Genomic DNA, 18,578 nt, shown 5'->3' on the forward strand with positions numbered 1-18,578 from the left:
CCCCCCCCACCTATCCCTGTGCTCCCCCCCCCACCTATCCCTGTGCTCCCCCCCCATCTATCCCTGTGCTCCCCCCCCCACCTATCCCTGTGCTTCCCCCCACCTATCCCTGTGCTCCCCCCCATTTATCCCTGTGCTCCCCCCCACCTATCCCTGTGCCCCCCCCCACGGGAAACCAATCCCCCCCACCTATCCCTGTGCTCCCCCCCCACCTATCCCTGTGCTCCCCCCCCACCTATCCCTGTGCTCCCCCCCACCTATCCCTGTACTCCCCCCCCACCTATCCCTGTGCTCCCCCCCCACCTATCCCTGTGCTCCCCCCCCACCTATCCCTGTGCTCCATCCCCACCTATCCCTGTGCTCCCTCCCACCTATCCCTGTGCTCCCCCCCCACCTATCCCTGTGCCCACCCGCGGGAAACCAATCCCCCCCACCTATCCCTGTGCCCCCCCCCCCCCACAGGGAAACCAATCCCCCCCACCAAACCCTGTGCGCCGCCCCCCCCCACCTATCCCTGTGCCCCCCCCACCTATCCCTGTGCTCCCCCCCCCCCCACCAATCCCTGTGCTCCCCCCCCACCTATCCATGTGCTCCCCCCCACCTATCCCTGTGCTCCCCCCCCACCTATCCCTGTGCTCCATCCCCACCTATCCCTGTGCTCCCCCCCCACCTATCCATGTGCTCCCCCCCACCTATCCCTGTGCCCCCCCCCCCGCGGGAAACCAATCCCCCCCACCAAACCCTGTGCGCCGCCCCCTCCCCACCTATCCCTTTGCCCCCCCCTCGGGAAACCAATCCCCCCACCTATCCCTGTGGGCCGCCACCCCCCACCTATCCCTGTGCGCCACCCCCCACCCACCTATCCCTGTGCTCCCCCCCAACCTATCCCTGTGCTTCCCCCTCCACCTATCCCTGTGCACCGCCCCCCCTCCCACCTATCCCTTTGCCCCCCCGCGGGAAACCAATCCCCCCCACCTATCCCTGTGCGCCGCCCGCGGGAAACAAATCCCCCCACCTATCCCTGTCCCCCCCCCACCTGAGTGACAGTTGATAACTGAGCACTTTACTGAGAAAGCTTCCACCCCAACTCTGACCTCTGACCCTAGAGCATCACAGAACTGGGAATGCAAAGATAGGAAAACAGCCCCCTCTGAGGTGTGGGTATTAGGGAAGCCCCCCCCCCCTCTGAGGTGTGGGTATTAGGGAAGCCCCCGCCTCTGCGCTCTGTGTATTAGGGAAGCTCCCGCCTCTGCGCTCTGTGTATCAGGAAAGCCCCCGCCTCTGCGCTCTGTGTATTAGGGAAGCCCCCCACCTCTGAGGTGTGAGTATCAGGAAAGCCCCCGCCTCTGCACTCTGTGTATTAGAGATATCCCACCTCTGCGCTCTGTGTATTAGGGAAGCCACCCGCCTCTGAGCTCTTCGTATAAGAGATACCCCCATGCACTCTGTGTATTAGGGAAGCGCCGCCTCTGAGGTGTGTATTAGAGATACCCCCATGCGCACTGTGTATTAGGGAAGCCCCGCCTCTGGGGTGTGCGCTGGAGAAGCCCACTGACCATTCTTGAAGTTGCCGCAGTAGGAGGGGCCAAGGCTTTGAATCTCAAGCATCATCTCTTCGGATAAAACCTCCTCAAACAGGTATGAAGGGCCCAGCTGCCAGATCAGAGCGCTCCGCTGACGCCACAGCCGCGGCGTGCCGAGGAATGCGTGAATATCCACCAGGGAGGAGGGGCTCAGAGAGGAGCAGTCCCCAGGGAGGCGCTGGAAATATTGTATCTGCCGGAGCACAGGGGAGTCACAGTATGAAAGACACGGCATGGCCATAGGTATGTGCGCCAATACTCGGTCACAGCAAATGGTCAATCAAGACCTGTGTCCGGTCTTAATAATGATTAGTACAGTGGATGGTAAATAGCGCGGCATCCAGGGGACCAGATACCTCTCGTCACCAGCTCAACGCTCATCATCATACATTGTATCAATAAGAAAGTTCTTTATAGATGTAATAGTGTGTAATAGTGTGTATAAAGCTTTCCTCACAGGTCATGGTCAGTACACGTGAAGAAGAGACCTGTGAGGTTTGGAAATCTCTGTACACGTGAAGAAGAGACCTGTGAAGTTTGGAAAGCTCTATACACGTGAAGAAGAGACCTGTGAGGTTTAGATAGCTCTGTACATGTGAAGAAGAGACCTGTGAAGTTTGGAAAGCTCTGTACATGTGACGAAGAGACCTGTGAGGTTTGGGAAGCTCTGTACATGTGAAGAAGAGACCTGTGAGGTTTAGAAAGCTCTGTACATGTGAAGAAGAGACCTGTGAGGTTTGGGAAGCTCTGTACATGTGAAGAAGAGACCTGAGAGGTTTGGGAAGCTCTGTACATGTGAAATAGAGACCTGTGCGGTTTAGAAAGCTCTGTACATGTGAAGAAGAGACCTGTGAGGTTTGGGAAGCTCTGTACATGTGAAGAAGAGACCTGTGAGGTTTAGAAAGCTCTGTACATGTGAAAAAGAGACCTGTGAGGTTTAGAAAGCTCTTTACATGTGAAGAAGAGACCTGTGAGTGTTGGAAAGCTCTGTACATGTGAAGAAGAGACCTGTGAGGTTTGGAAAGCTCCGTACATGTGAAGAAGAGACCTGTGAGGTTTAGAAAGCTCTGTACATGTGAAGAAGAGACCTGTGAGGTTTAGAAAGCTCTGTACATATCTATAGTAAGATATTTTAATATGAGATGTATAAATCCATTACACAAGGGAAGTGCTGACTGACCTCCGCTGATCCCAGCAGCTGTCCATCGATCCAGGCACTGACCACACAGGATCTCTTCACTTCCTTCAGCACCACGGACAGGTGATGCCACTGACCGGTCACTATGAGTCCGGACACGTTGAGACGAACCTGGGATAGTGACTGGGGAGAACTGGGAGGGCAAAGCTCTACTTCCATCATATCTGTGGGGAAATAGTTACATAGTTATATAATTACATAGTTATATAGTTATACAGTTACATAGTTATATAGTTATATAGTTACATAGTTATATAGTTAAATAAGCGCATTACTTCAAAAACATTTAGAAAGAACTCTACTTTATACACCTTCAACGATGCCTCCGCCTCTCCCTCCCCCAGCGGTCCCTCCCTCTCCCACCTCAGCGGAGCCTCTCGTCTCTCTCCTCCCTCCCCGGAGCCTCCCTCTCTCCTCCTTCAGCAGAGCCTCCCCCTCTCCCTCCCACAGCAGTCCCTCCCTCTCTCCTCCCTCTGCGGAGCCCCCCTCTCCTCTGCTGAGCCTCCCTCTCTCCTCCTTCAGCAGAGCCTCCCCCTCTCCCTCCCACAGCAGTCCCTCCCTCTCTCCTCTCTCTGCGGAGCCCCCCTCTCCTCCGCTGAGCCTCCCTCTCTCCTCCTTCAGCAGAGCCTCCCTCTCTCCTCCGCTGAGCCTCCCCCCTCTCCTCCCTCTGCGGAGCTTCCCCCTCTTCCTCCCCCAGTGGTCCCTCCCTCTCTCCTCCCTCAGCGGAGCCTCCCTCCTCTCTCAGCGGAACCTCCCTCTCTCCTCCCTCAGCGGAGCCTCTCTCCTCCCTCCCCGGATCCCTCTCTCCTCCCTCCCCGGAGCCTCCCTCTCTCCTCCCTCCCCGGACCCCTCTCTCCTCCCTCCCCGGAGCCTCCCTCTCTCCTCCCTCCCCAGAGCCTCCCCCTCTCCTCCCTCCCTGGAGCCTCCCCCTCTCCTCCCTCCCCGGAGCCTCCCCCTCTCCTCCCTCCCTGGAGCCTCCCCCTCTCCTCCCTCCCCGGAGCCTCCCCTCTCCTCTCTCCCCGGACCCCTCTCTTCTCCCTCCCCGGAGCCTCCCCCTCTCCACCGTCCCTGGACCCTCTCTCCTCCCTCCCCAGACCCTCTCTCCTCCCTCCCCGGAGCCTCTCTCCTCCCTCCCCGGAGCCTCTCTCCTCCCTCCCCGGAGCCTCCCACTCTCATCCCTCCCCAGACCCCTCTCTCCTCCCTCCCCGGAGTCTCCCCCTCTCCACCCTCCCCGGACCCTCTCTCCTCCCTCCCCGGAGCCTCCCCCTCTCCTCCCTCCCCGAACCCTCTCTCTTCCCTCCCCGGACGCCTCTCTCCTCCCTCCCCGGAGCCTCCCCCTCTCCTCCCTCCCCAAACCCTCTCTCCTCCCTCCACGGACCCTCTCTCCTCCCTCCCCGGACCCTCCCCCACTCCCCGGACCCTCTCTCCTCCCTCCCCGGACCCTCCCCCTCTGCTCCCTCCCCATCCTCACCCAGTGGCTGGAATTCTTGCTCCTCCGTTGAGATGAGCAGAGCGTCCTCCTTTGCGGACAGCGAGATGGAGAGACAGACGTAGCACTGCTGACTGCGTGACGCGTGACGCTCGATGGTCAGGAAGCGCACGGGGTGTGGCTCGGGGGCCGAGCACAATCTGCTCACCAGGAACCAGCACGAGAAGCTGAGACCCCCAGGAGGAGGGAAAGTGCGCCCACCTGCAGGGTATCGGGTAACGGGTCAGTCCCATGGGGGCGCGTTACACTGAGGAGGACACTACAAGCTCCACACTTTGTTTCTAAATACAATGAAACAAGAGAAACGGTGCAAATCCTTTCTGAAAGTTTGCCCGTGTAAAGATCGCCGGGCATCTGCTTCATCTCTCTCCCTCAATGTGCTTCATTTCCTACTTTTCCTTCCACAGGGAAGCAGCATGTATATAACATTGTCCGGCCCTTCACGTAACAATATATAATGGTTTGTTCCTATATGGGGCAGTACCTTTAATTACTCTCCATAATAACGATCAGAACAGACTTGTTATCCTAATAAATACTGCTCGCTGTTGTTAGGAACTAACTATAAATTACCAGCTATATATTATCTATTATCTATTATCTATTATCTATTATATATCTTAGTCTCCGAGCTGGAAAAAACGGCCCCAGATTTATCAAAGCAAACAATGCCAGCGATCGCCTTGTACTAGTACTTTTATACCCAAACCTGCCACAGTACCAGTACTTTTATACCCAAACCTGCCACAGGACTAGTACTTTTATACCCAAACCTGCCACAGTACTAGTACTTTTATACCCAAACCTGCCACAGTACTAGTACTTTTATACCCAAACCTGCCACAGTACCAGTACTTTTATACCCAAACCTGCCACAGTACCAGTACTTTTATACCCATACCTGCCACAGGACCAGTACTTTTATACCCAAACCTGCCACAGTACCAGTACTTTTATACCCATACCTGCCACAGGACCAGTACTTTTATACCCAAACCTGCCACAGTACTAGTACTTTTATACCCAAACCTGCCACCCGACCAGTACTTTTATATTCAAACCTGCCACAGTACCAGCACTTTTATATTCAAACCTGCCACAGTACCAGTACTTTTATATTCAAACCTGCCACAGTACCAGTACTTTTATATCCAAACCTGCCACAGTACCAGTACTTTTATATTCAAACCTGCCACAGTACCAGTACCAGTACTTTTATATGCAAACATGCCACAGTACCAGTACTTTTATATCCAAACCTGCCACAGTACCAGTACTTTTATATTCAAACCTGCCACAGCACCAGTACTTTTATACCCGACCTTGCCACAGTACCAGTACTTTTATACCCAACCTTGGCACAGCACCAGTACTTTTATACCCGACCTTGCCACAGTACCAGTACTTTTATACCCAACCTTGGCACAGTACCAGTACTTTTATACCCAACCTTGCCACAGTACCAGTACTTTTATACCCAACCCTGCCACAGTACCAGTACTTTTATACCCAAATCTGCCACAGTACCAGTACTTTTATACCCAAACCTGCCACAGTACCAGTACTTTTATACCCAAACCTGCCACAGTACCAGTACTTTAATATCCAAACGTGCCACAGGACCAGTACTTTTATATCCAAACCTGCTACAGGACCAGTACTTTTATATCCAAACCTGCCACAGTACCAGTACTTTAATACCCAAACCTGCCACAGTACCAGTACTTTTATACCCAACCCTGCCACAGTACCAGTACTTTTATACCCAAACCTGTCACAGTGCCAGTACTTTTATATCCAACCCTGCCACAGTACCAGTACTTTTATACCCAAACCTGCCACAGTACCAGCACTTTTATATTCAAACCTGCCACAGTACCAGTACTTTTATATTCAAACCTGCCACAGTACCAGTACTTTTATACCCAACCCTGCCACAGTACCAGTACTTTTATATCCAAACCTGCCACAGTACCAGTACTTTTATATTCAAACCTGCCACAGTACCAGTACCAGTACTTTTATATGCAAACATGCCACAGTACCAGTACTTTTATATTCAAACCTGCCACAGCACCAGTACTTTTATATCCAAACCTGCCACAGTACCAGTACTTTAATACCCAAACCTGCCACAGTACCACTACTTTTATATCCAAACCTGCCACAGTACCAGTACTTTTATATTCAAACCTGCCACAGCACCAGTACTTTTATACCCGACCTTGCCACAGTACCAGTACTTTTATACCCAACCTTGGCACAGCACCAGTACTTTTATACCCGACCTTGCCACAGTACCAGTACTTTTATACCCAACCTTGGCACAGTACCAGTACTTTTATACCCAACCTTGCCACAGTACCAGTACTTTTATACCCAACCCTGCCACAGTACCAGTACTTTTATACCCAAATCTGCCACATTACCAGTACTTTTATACCCAAACCTGCCACAGTACCAGTACTTTTATACCCAAACCTGCCACAGTACCAGTACTTTAATATCCAAACCTGCCACAGGACCAGTACTTTTATATCCAAACCTGCCACAGGACCAGTACTTTTATATCCAAACCTGCCACAGTACCAGTACTTTAATACCCAAACCTGCCACAGTACCAGTACTTTTATACCCAACCCTGCCACAGGACCAGTACTTTTATACCCAAACCTGTCACAGTGCCAGTACTTTTATATCCAACCCTGCCACAGTACCAGTACTTTTATACCCAAACCTGCCACAGTACCAGTACTTTTATATCCAAACCTGCCACAGGACCAGTACTTTTATATCCAAACCTGCCACAGTACCAGTACTTTTATACCCAACCCTGCCACAGTACCAGTACTTTTATACCCAAACCTGTCACAGTGCCAGTACTTTTATATCCAAACCTGCCACAGCACCAGTACTTTTATACCCAACCCTGCCACAGTACTAGTACTTTTATACCCAAACCTGCCACAGTACCAGTACTTTTATACCCAAACCTGCCACAGTACCAGTACTTTTATACCCAAATGTAACCACTAAACATAACCAGCCCCAGGAAGCTGGACATACTCGCCCCCACTATACGAGGGTAGGAGGGAGTATTGCTGGTCAGCCTGTGAGATAGAAAAGCCATTAGAAGTGACCCAGGGTTAAAAGCCTGATCGCTTCTCCTCTGTGCCACGCTCCCCCAGCTCCTCGGCGTGGCGGTTAAGGGTCGGTTAATGATCGCTGTGTGCTGGTGAAAGTGACGGGGTCACCGGGGAGGGTCGTGGTATTACTGCTTAATGGGGAAGGGTCACAGGGTCACTTCCTGTGGTCACACACACTCAGGTGGGTGGGTGGGGGTAGGGAAAGAATGTGCTGCTGGCCACGTACCCGATCCCACGCCCCCCGACAGCATCTCTTCCACGTTAGAGCCCAAAACGGTGCCGATCGTGGGGAGGAAAAGGCACCTGGGACCGGAGGAAAGGAGAAGATCTGTTACAGTCTGCTCCCACGCGTGGGCCCCCTGTACTATACCGCGCGTGGGCCCCCTGTACTATACCTCGCGTGGGCCCCCTGTACTATACCTCGCGTGGGCCCCCTGTACTATACCTCGCGTGGGCCCCCTGTACTATACCTCGCGTGGGCCCCCTGTACTATACCTCGCGTGGGCCCCCTGTACTATACCACGCGTGGGCCCCCTGTACTATACCTCGCGTGGGCCCCCTGTACTATACCTCGCGTGGGCCCCCTGTACTATACCGCGCGTGGGCCCCCTGTACTATACCTCGCGTGGGCCCCCTGTACTATACCTCGCGTGGGCCCCCTGTACTATACCACGCGTGGGCCCCCTGTACTATACCTCGCGTGGGCCCCCTGTACTATACCACGCGTGGGCCCCCTGTACTATACCTCGCGTGGGCCCCCTGTACTATACCTCGCGTGGGCCCCCTGTACTATACCTCGCGTGGGCCCCCTGTACTATACCTCGCGTGGGCCCCCTGTACTATACCTCGCGTGGGCCCCCTGTACTATACCTCGCGTGGGCCCCCTGTACTATACCTCGCGTGGGCCCCCTGTACTATACCTCGCGTGGGCCCCCTGTACTATACCTCGCGTGGGCCCCCTGTACTATACCTCGCGTGGGCCCCCTGTACTATACCTCGCGTGGGCCCCCTGTACTATACCTCGCGTGGGCCCCCTGTACTATACCTCGCGTGGGCCCCCTGTACTATACCTCGCGTGGGCCCCCTGTACTATACCTCGCGTGGGCCCCCTGTACTATACCTCGCGTGGGCCCCCTGTACTATACCTCGCGTGGGCCCCCTGTACTATACCTCGCGTGGGCCCCCTGTACTATACCTCGCGTGGGCCCCCTGTACTATACCACAAGTGGCCCCCTGTACTATACCTCGCGTGGGCCCCCTGTACTATACCACAAGTGGCCCCCTGTACTATACCACGCATGGGCCACCTGTACTATACCACGCGTGGGCCACCTGTACTATACCATGCGTGGGCCCCCTGTACTATACCACGCGTGGGCCCCCTGTACTATATCACGCGTGGGCCCCCTGTACTATATCACGCGTGGGCCCCTTGTACTATATAACCCGTGGGCCCCCTGTACTATATCACCCGTGGGCCCCCTGTACTATATCACCCGTGGGCCCCCTGTACTATATCACCCGTGAGCCCCCTGTACTATACCACGCGTGGGCCCCCTGTACTATACCACGCGTGGGCCCCCTGTACTATACCACAAGTCAGGGCCGTGACACACATACAGGGCCGTGACACACATACAGGGCCGTGACACACACACACACAGGGCCGTGACACACACACACACAGGGCCGTGACACACACACACACAGGGCCGTGACACACACACACACAGGGCCGTGACACACACACACACAGGGCCGAGACACACACACAGGGCCGTGACACACACACACACAGGGCCGTGACACACACACACACACACACACAGGGCCGTGACACACACACAGGGCCGTGACACACACAGGGCCGTGACACACACACACAGGGCCGTGACACACACACACAGGGCCGTAATACACACAAACAGGGCCGTGACACACACACACACACAGGGCCGTGACACACACACACACACAGGGCCGTGACACACATACACACACAGGGCCGTGATACACATACACACACAGGGCCGTGACACACACACAGGGCCGTGACACACACACACACAGGGCCGTGACACACACACACACAGGGCCGTGACACACACACAGGGCCGGGACACACTGTCACAGGGCCGGGACAGACACACACACAGGGGCGTGACACACACACACACAGGGGCGTGACACACACACACAGGGCCGTGACACACACACACACACACAGGGCCGTGACACATACACACAGGGCCGTGACACACACACACAGGGCCGTGACACACACACACAGGGCCGTGACAGACACACACACGGCCGTGACACACACACACAGGGCCATGACACACACACACAGGGCCGTGGCACACACACAGGGCTTTGACACACACACACATGGCCGTGACACACACACACAGGGCCGTAATACACACAAACAGGGCCGTGACACACACACACACACACACAGGGCCGTGACACACACACACACACAGGGCCGTGACACACACACACACACAGGGCCGTGACACACATACACACACAGGGCCGTGATACACATACACACACAGGTCCGTGACACACACACAGGGCCGTGACACACACACACACAGGGCCGTGACACACACACACACACACACAGGGCCGTGACACACACACAGGGCCGGGACACACTGTCACAGGGCCGGGACAGACACACACACACACAGGGCCGTGACACACACACACACACATAGGGCCGTGACCGGGAGGACATGTAGTGTTGTCATGTGTGTTATTAACCTCTTAAGTGCCAAAGCTCCCAAGACATTGCGTGTTTTCCTGGCTCAGTGTGAGGTAGATATTTGTTTAGGTGAAATGTCCCTATAAAGCTGTGTCACTGTCCGTGCCCTGTGACTGTCAGGCTTTTCCTGTCCCGATGTCCCCTGCTGTGATTTCGTACCCGTATCCGTGGGATGACATGTCAAACTCCACGAAGGACGGTGACACGGACGCCGTGTGTGCCTGGAATCTCCGCGGGGAGGTCATGGAGACGAGGCTCGCCGACGTGTGCAGGACGGAGCTGGAGCACAGGCGGCTGTCACACGGACTTCCTGGGGCACCTGGTGACAGGGACACGGCAGCCACGTACCGGGGAGAGGGGCTGGAATCAGTGCGAGGCACAGGGCGGCTCGAGGTAACCCACTGTGCACCCGACCACGCTACTCCTACGTGCCACGGAGAGACCACGGCACCTTTTACATGAGCTAGTGTGAAAGACACTCGTTTGTGGGCGTACGTTTTTATTATTTAATCTTTACTTTTAATAAAAGGTTCAGCACCCTCAGAGGTGCCTCTGTTATTGCGCCTTGGTCTCCATAGAATTGCTTTGATTTAGGGAGGTGTGAAAGAGCCCGCTATCACAACAGATCCGCGGCCTGTACGAAGAACTTATTGTATTAATATATTGGGACTATGGTTTGGAAATCAGACATCACATTTAGATAAACATTTCACTGAATCCCCCGGAACAAATAAATGGGGAAGCGTAGCACCATGTGCGGATCTGGGCCATGCGGACAGGGGACTGCAGGTACAGAGACGCGCGAACAGGGGACTGCAGGTACAGAGACGTGCGGACAGGGGACTGCAGGTACACAGACATGCGGACAGGGGACTGCAGGTACAGAGACATGCGGACAGGGGACTGCAGGTACAGAGACATGCGGACAGGGGACTGCAGGTACAGAGACATGCGGACAGGGGATTGCAGGTACAGAGACATGCGGACAGGGGACTGCAGGTACAGAGACATGCGGACGGGACTGCAGGTACAGAGACGTGCGGACAGGGGACTGCAGGTACAGAGACGTGCGGACAGGGGACTGCAGGTACACAGACATGCGGACAGGGGACTGCAGGTACAGAGACATGCGGACAGGGGACTGCAGGTACAGAGACATGCGGACAGGGGACTGCAGGTACAGAGACATGCGGACAGGGGATTGCAGGTACAGAGACATGCGGACAGGGGACTGCAGGTACAGAGACATGCGGACGGGACTGCAGGTACAGAGACGTGCGGACAGGGGACTGCAGGTACAGAGACGTGCGGACAGGGGACTGCAGGTACAGAGACGCGCGGACAGGGGACTGCAGGTACAGAGACATGCGGACAGGGGACTGCAGGTACAGAGACATGCGGACAGGGGACTGCAGGTACAGAGACGCGTGGACAGGGGACTGCAGGTACAGAGACACGCGGACAGGGGACTGCAGGTACAGAGACATGCGGACAGGGGACTGCAGGTACAGAGACATGCGGACAGGGGACTGCAGGTACAGAGACATGCGGACAGGGGACTGCAGGTACAGAGACATGCGGACGGGACTGCAGGTACAGAGACGTGCGGACAGGGGACTGCAGGTACAGGCAGGTACAGAGACATGCGGACAGGGGACTGCAGGTACAGAGACGCGCGGACAGGGGACTGCAGGTACAGAGACATGCGGACAGGGGACTGCAGGTACAGAGACATGCGGACAGGGGACTGCAGGTACAGAGACGTGCGGACTGGGGACTGCAGGTACAGGCAGGTACAGAGACATGCGGACAGGGGATTGCAGGTACAGAGACATGCGGACAGGGGACTGCAGGTACAGAGACGTGCGGACAGGGGACTGCAGGTACAGAGACGTGCGGACAGGGGACTGCAGGTACAGGCAGAGACGCGCGGACAGGGGACTGCAGGTACAGAGACATGCGGACAGGGGACTGCAGGTACAGAGACGTGCGGACAGGGGACTGCAGGTACAGAGACATGCGGACAGGGGACTCCAGGTACAGGGACATGCGGACAGGGGACTGCAGGTACAGAGACGTGCGGACAGGGGACTGCAGGTACAGAGACATGCGGACAGGGGACTGCAGGTACAGAGACGTGCGGACAGGGGACTGCAGGTACAGAGACGTGCGGACAGGGGACTGCAGGTACAGAGACGTGCGGACAGGGGACTGCAGGTACAGAGACGTGCGGACAGGGGACTGCAGGTACAGGGACATGCGGACAGGGGACTGCAGGTACAGAGAAGTGCGGACAGGGGACTGCAGGTACAGAGACGTGCGGACAGGGGACTGCAGGTACAGAGACGTGCAGACAGAGGACTGCAGGTTCAGAGACGTGCGGACAGGGGACTGCAGGTACAGAGACATGCGGACAGGGGACTGCAGGTACAGGCAGAGACACGCGGACAGGGGACTGCAGGTACAGAGACGTGCGGACAGGGGACTGCAGGTACAGAGACATGCGGACAGGGGACTGCAGGTACAGAGACGTGCAGAGAGGGGACTGCAGGTACAGAGACGTGCGGACGGGGGACTGCAGGTACAGAGACATGCGGACAGGGGACTGCAGGTACAGAGACATGCGGACAGGGGACTGCAGGTACAGAGACATGCGGACAGGGGACTGCAGGTACAGGCAGAGACATGCAGACAGGGGACTGCAGGTACAGAGACATGCGGACAGGGGACTGCAGGTACAGAGACATGCGGACAGGGGACTGAAGGTACAGGCAGAGATGCGCGGACAGGGGACTGCAGGTACAGAGACGCGCGGACAGGGGACTGCAGGTACAGGCAGAGATGCGCGGACAGGGGACTGCAGGTACAGAGACGTGCGGACAGGGGACTGCAGGTACAGGCAGGTACAGGCAGAGACGTGCGGAGAGGGGACTGCAGGTAGAGAGACATGCGGACAGGGGACTGCAGGTACAGAGACATGCGGACAGGGGACTGCAGGTACAGAGACGCGCGGACAGGGGACTGCAGGTACAGGCAGAGATGCGCGGACAGGGGACTGCAGGTACAGAGACGTGCGGACAGGGGACTGCAGGTACAGGCAGAGACGTGCGGAGAGGGGACTGCAGGTAGAGAGACATGCGGACAGGGGACTGCAGGTACAGAGACATGCGGACAGGGGACTGCAGGTACAGAGACGTGCGGACAGGGGACTGCAGGTACAGGCAGGTACAGGCAGAGACGTGCGGAGAGGGGACTGCAGGTACAGAGACATGCAGACAGGGGACTGCAGGTACAGGCAGGTACAGAGACGTGCAGACAGGGGACTGCAGGTACAGGCAGGTACAGGCAGGTACAGAGACGCGCAGACAGGGGACTGCAGGTACAGAGACATGCAGACAGGGGACTGCAGGTACAGGCAGGTACAGGCAGGTACAGGCAGGTACAGAGACGCGCAGACAGGGGACTGCAGGTAAGTGCGCGCACGTCGAGACGCCAGCACCCTGAGCGCACCCTTACTCACCTGTGCATGCCGCCGTCTCTGAGCTCGGCTGCATTGTAATCCCACAGCACAGGAACTGCCTGCAGGACACGGGGAGGTGGAAGTGGGACACGGTCTCACATGTTCTGGGTCCCGTGCACATGTGAATGGAAGCGTGCACATGCATGTGTATGCGGGAATGTCTGTATGAGTGTGAGCAAATAGTTATCTGGGTGCATGTGCATGACTGTGTAACTGAGCGTAAGTGTGAGTGCTCACTCACCTCAGCACGTCGGGCTGGACTGCCTGGGACGCCAGCTTTTCAAAGAGCCGGACAAGGGACAGGCGCAGGGGGTCTCCGGGATCTCTCAGGGCGTCCCCACAGAACCGGACCACGCAGCTCAGGAGCTCGGACTCACACAGAACCTGCCGCTGCCTCTCGCTCCGACCCAGAACCTGGATGTACTCTAGAACCGCACACTGCAGCTCTTTGGACAGCTGGGGAGCACAGAACACAGGGGTCAAGCTGGGGAGCACAGAACACAGGGGTCAAGCTGGGGAGCACAGAACACAGGGGTCAAGCTGGGGAGCACAGAACACAGGGGTCAATCCTGTATGTAACTATGTAACTACTGTAAGCCACTATGTAACAACTGTATGCAACTATATAACTACTGTATGCAACTATGTAACTACTGTATGCAACTATGTAACTACTGTATGCAACTATGTAACTACTGTATGCAACTATGTAACTACTGTATGCAACTATGTAACTGCTGTATGCAACTATGTAACTACTGTATGCAACTATGTAACTACTGTATGCAACTATGTAACTGCTGTATGCAACTATGTAACTACTGTATGCAACTATGTAACTACTGTATGCAACTATGTAACTGCTGTATGCAACTATGTAACTGCTGTATGCAACTATGTAACTACTGTATGCAACTATGTAACTGCTGTATGCAACTATGTAACTGCTGTATGCAACTATGTAACTACTGTATGCAACTATGTAACTTCTGTATGCAACTATGTAACTGCTGTATGCAACTATGTAACTTCTGTATGCAACTATGTAACTGCTGTATGCAACTATGTAACTACTGTATGCAACTATGTAACTACTGTATGCAACTATGTACCTGCTGTATGCAACTATGTTACTACTGTATGCAACTATGTAACTACTGTATGCAACTATGTAACTGCTGTATGCAACTATGTAACTACTGTATGCAACTATGTAACTACTGTATGCAACTATGTACTGTAACTGCTGTATGCAACTATGTAACTGCTGTATGCAACTATGTAACTGCTGTATGCAACTATGTAACTGCTGTATGCAACTATGTAACTACTGTATGCAACTATGTAACTTCTGTATGCAACTATGTAACTACTGCATGCAACTATGTAACTACTGTATGCAAATATGTAACTGCTGTATGTAACTATGTAACTACTGTATGCAACTATGTAACTACTGTATGCAACTATGTAACTACTGTATGCAACTATGTAACTACTGTATGCAACTATGTAACTGCTGTATGCAACTATGTAACTACTGTATGCAACTATGTAACTGCTGTATGCAACTATGTAACTGCTGTATGCAACTATGTAACTGCTGTATGCAACTATGTAACTACTGTATGCAACTATGTAACTGCTGTATGCAACTATGTAACTGCTGTATGCAACTATGTAACTACTGTATGCAACTATGTAACTTCTGTATGCAACTATGTAACTGCTGTATGCAACTATGTAACTTCTGTATGCAACTATGTAACTGCTGTATGCAACTATGTAACTACTGTATGCAACTATGTAACTACTGTATGCAACTATGTACCTGCTGTATGCAACTATGTTACTACTGTATGCAACTATGTAACTACTGTATGCAACTATGTAACTGCTGTATGCAACTATGTAACTACTGTATGCAACTATGTAACTACTGTATGCAACTATGTACTGTAACTGCTGTATGCAACTATGTAACTGCTGTATGCAACTATGTAACTGCTGTATGCAACTATGTAACTGCTGTATGCAACTATGTAACTGCTGTATGCAACTATGTAACTGCTGTATGCAACTATGTAACTACTGTATGCAACTATGTAACTTCTGTATGCAACTATGTAACTACTGCATGCAACTATGTAACTACTGTATGCAAATATGTAACTGCTGTATGTAACTATGTAACTACTGTATGCAACTATGTAACTACTGTATGCAACTATGTAACTACTGTATGCAACTATGTAACTGCTGTATGCAACTATGTAACTACTGTATGCAACTATGTAACTGCTGTATGCAACTATGTAACTGCTGTATGCAACTATGTAACTGCTGTATGCAACTATGTAACTGCTGTATGCAACTATGTAACTGCTGTATGCAACTATGTAACTACTGTATGCAACTAAGTAACTGCTGTATGCAACTATGTAACTGCTGTATGCAACTATGTAACTACTGTATGCAACTATGTAACTGCTGTATGCAACTATGTAAAACTGGAGCAGAACTGTACAATATTAAATCAGATCTATCAAAGGGAACAGAAATGTCCCAGCATGCAATGGGAATCAGTATCTTTGCTAAATCTGGTGCTGTATTTTCCGCGGTGTCCTCACAGTATCTCAGGGTAAGGGAGAGGGGCCGCGCGAGTGTGCATGAGTAACTGGCAGCTCTGCTTCTGTTCAATGGATGGGAAAGGAAGGGGATTGATTCTGTCCAGTTCATCAATACTCAGATTGTGAAGTTTCAGCTAAAACCAGGATTCCTGTAAACTGCACTTTACTGAGAACGTTTTAATGCAGCCGGAAACTGGGCTGTTTCACAGCAAAAAAACTCATTGATTTTCATGCCGGAGATGTGTTGTCTGAGCGGATAATACAGAGAGAGAGGTCCCGTGAGAGCGGCGAAAAGAGGGGAAACATCGGGAAATAATACAGAGCGAGGTCCCGTGAGAGCGGCGAAAAGAGGGGAAACATCGGGAAATAATACAGAGAGAGGTCCCAGGGGAGCGGCGAAAAGAGGGGAAACATCGGGAAATAATACAGAGAGAGAGGTCACGGGAGAGCCGCGAAAAGAGGGGAAACATCGGGAAATAATACAGAGAGAGGTCACGGGAGAGCGGCGAAAAGAGGGGAAACATCGAGAAATAATACAGAGAGAGGTCACGGGAGAGCGGCGAAAAGAGGGGAAACATCAGGAAATAATACAGAGAGAGAGGTCACGGGAGAGCGGCGAAAAGAGGGGAAACATCGAGAAATAATACAGAGAGAGGTCACGGGAGAGCGGCGAAAAGAGGGGAAACATCGAGAAATAATACAGAGAGAGGTCACGGGAGAGCGGCGAAAAGAGGGGAAACATCGAGAAATAATACAGAGAGGTCACGGGAGAGCGGCGAAAAGAGGGGAAACATCGGGAAATAATACAGAGAGAGGTCACGGGAGAGCGGCGAAAAGAGGGGAAACATCGGGAAATAATACAGAGAGAGGTCACGGGAGAGCGGCGAAAAGAGGGGAAACATCGAGAAATAATACAGAGAGAGGTCACGGGAGAGCGGCGAAAAGAGGGGAAACATCGAGAAATAATACAGAGAGAGGTCACGGGAGAGCGGCGAAAAGAGGGGAAACATCGGGAAATAATACAGAGAGAGGTCACGGGAGAGCGGCGAAAAGAGGGGAAACATCGAGAAATAATACAGAGAGAGGTCACGGGAGAGCGTCGAAAAGAGGGGAAACATCGAGAAATAATACAGAGAGAGGTCACGGGAGAGCGGCGAAAAGAGGGGAAACATCGGGAAATAATACAGAGAGAGAGGTCACGGGAGAGCGGCGAAAAGAGGGGAAACATCGGGAAATAATACAGAGAGAGGTCCCAGGGGAGCGGCGAAAAGAGGGGAAACATCGAGAAATAATACAGAGAGAGAGGTCACGGGAGAGCGGCGAAAAGAGGGGAAACATCGAGAAATAATACAGAGAGAGGTCACGGGAGAGCCGCGAAAAGAGGGGAAACATCGGGAAATAATACAGAGAGAGGTCCCAGGGGAGCGGCGAAAAGAGGGGAAACATCGAGAAATAATACAGAGAGAGGTCACGGGAGAGCGGCGAAAAGAGGGGAAACATCGGGAAATAATACAGAGAGAGGTCACGGGAGAGCGGCGAAAAGAGGGAAACATCGGGAAATAATACAGAGAGAGGTCACGGGAGAGCGGCGAAAAGAGGGGAAACATCGGGAAATAATACAGAGAGAGAGGTCACGGGAGAGCCGCGAAAAGAGGGGAAACATCGAGAAATAATACAGAGAGAGAGGTCACGGGAGAGCCGCGAAAAGAGGGGAAACATCGAGAAATAATAGAGAGAGGTCCCAGGAGAGCGGCGAAAAGAGGGGAAACATCGAGAAATAATACAGAGAGAGGTCACGGGAGAGCGGCGAAAAGAGGGGAAACATCGAGAAATAATACAGAGAGAGGTCCCAGGGGAGCGACGAAAAGAGGGGAAACATCGGGAAATAATACAGAGCGAGGTCCCGTGAGAGCGGCGAAAAGAGGGGAAACATCGGGAAATAATACAGAGAGAGGTCACGGGAGAGCGGCGAAAAGAGGGGAAACATGAGAAATAATACAGAGAGAGGTCACGGGAGAGCGGCGAAAAGAGGGGAAACATCGGGAAATAATACAGAGAGAGGTCACGGGAGAGCGGCGAAAAGAGGGGAAACATCGGGAAATAATACAGAGAGAGGTCACGGGAGAGCGGCGAAAAGAGGGGAACATCGAGAAATAATACAGAGAGAGGTCCCGTGAGAGCGGCGAAAAGAGGGGAAACATCGGGAAATAATACAGAGAGAGGTCACGGGAGAGCG

General features: G+C 53.3%; 1 protein-coding gene across 1 annotated transcript in view; it reads right to left on the reverse strand.

The window, feature by feature from the left end:
• LOC142485863 (WD repeat- and FYVE domain-containing protein 4-like) overlaps positions 1-18,578 on the reverse strand; it is a gene marked incomplete at its 3' end in the record, with an annotated part of 167,128 nt that overhangs the window by 35,857 nt on the left and 112,693 nt on the right. Inside the window, exons 14-20 of the mRNA XM_075584575.1 lie at positions 13,954-14,168; positions 13,713-13,771; positions 10,352-10,511; positions 7,643-7,719; positions 4,253-4,471; positions 2,764-2,945; positions 1,557-1,776 (exon numbers count right to left, since the gene is read on the reverse strand). Of these exons, the coding sequence (XP_075440690.1) occupies positions 1,557-1,776; positions 2,764-2,945; positions 4,253-4,471; positions 7,643-7,719; positions 10,352-10,511; positions 13,713-13,771; positions 13,954-14,168 (1,132 nt within the window). The remainder of the gene's footprint in view (positions 1-1,556; positions 1,777-2,763; positions 2,946-4,252; positions 4,472-7,642; positions 7,720-10,351; positions 10,512-13,712; positions 13,772-13,953; positions 14,169-18,578) is intronic.

The sequence above is a fragment of the Ascaphus truei genome, unplaced genomic scaffold (assembly GCF_040206685.1).
Source record: "Ascaphus truei isolate aAscTru1 unplaced genomic scaffold, aAscTru1.hap1 HAP1_SCAFFOLD_656, whole genome shotgun sequence".
Taxonomy (NCBI): Eukaryota; Metazoa; Chordata; class Amphibia; order Anura; family Ascaphidae; genus Ascaphus; species Ascaphus truei.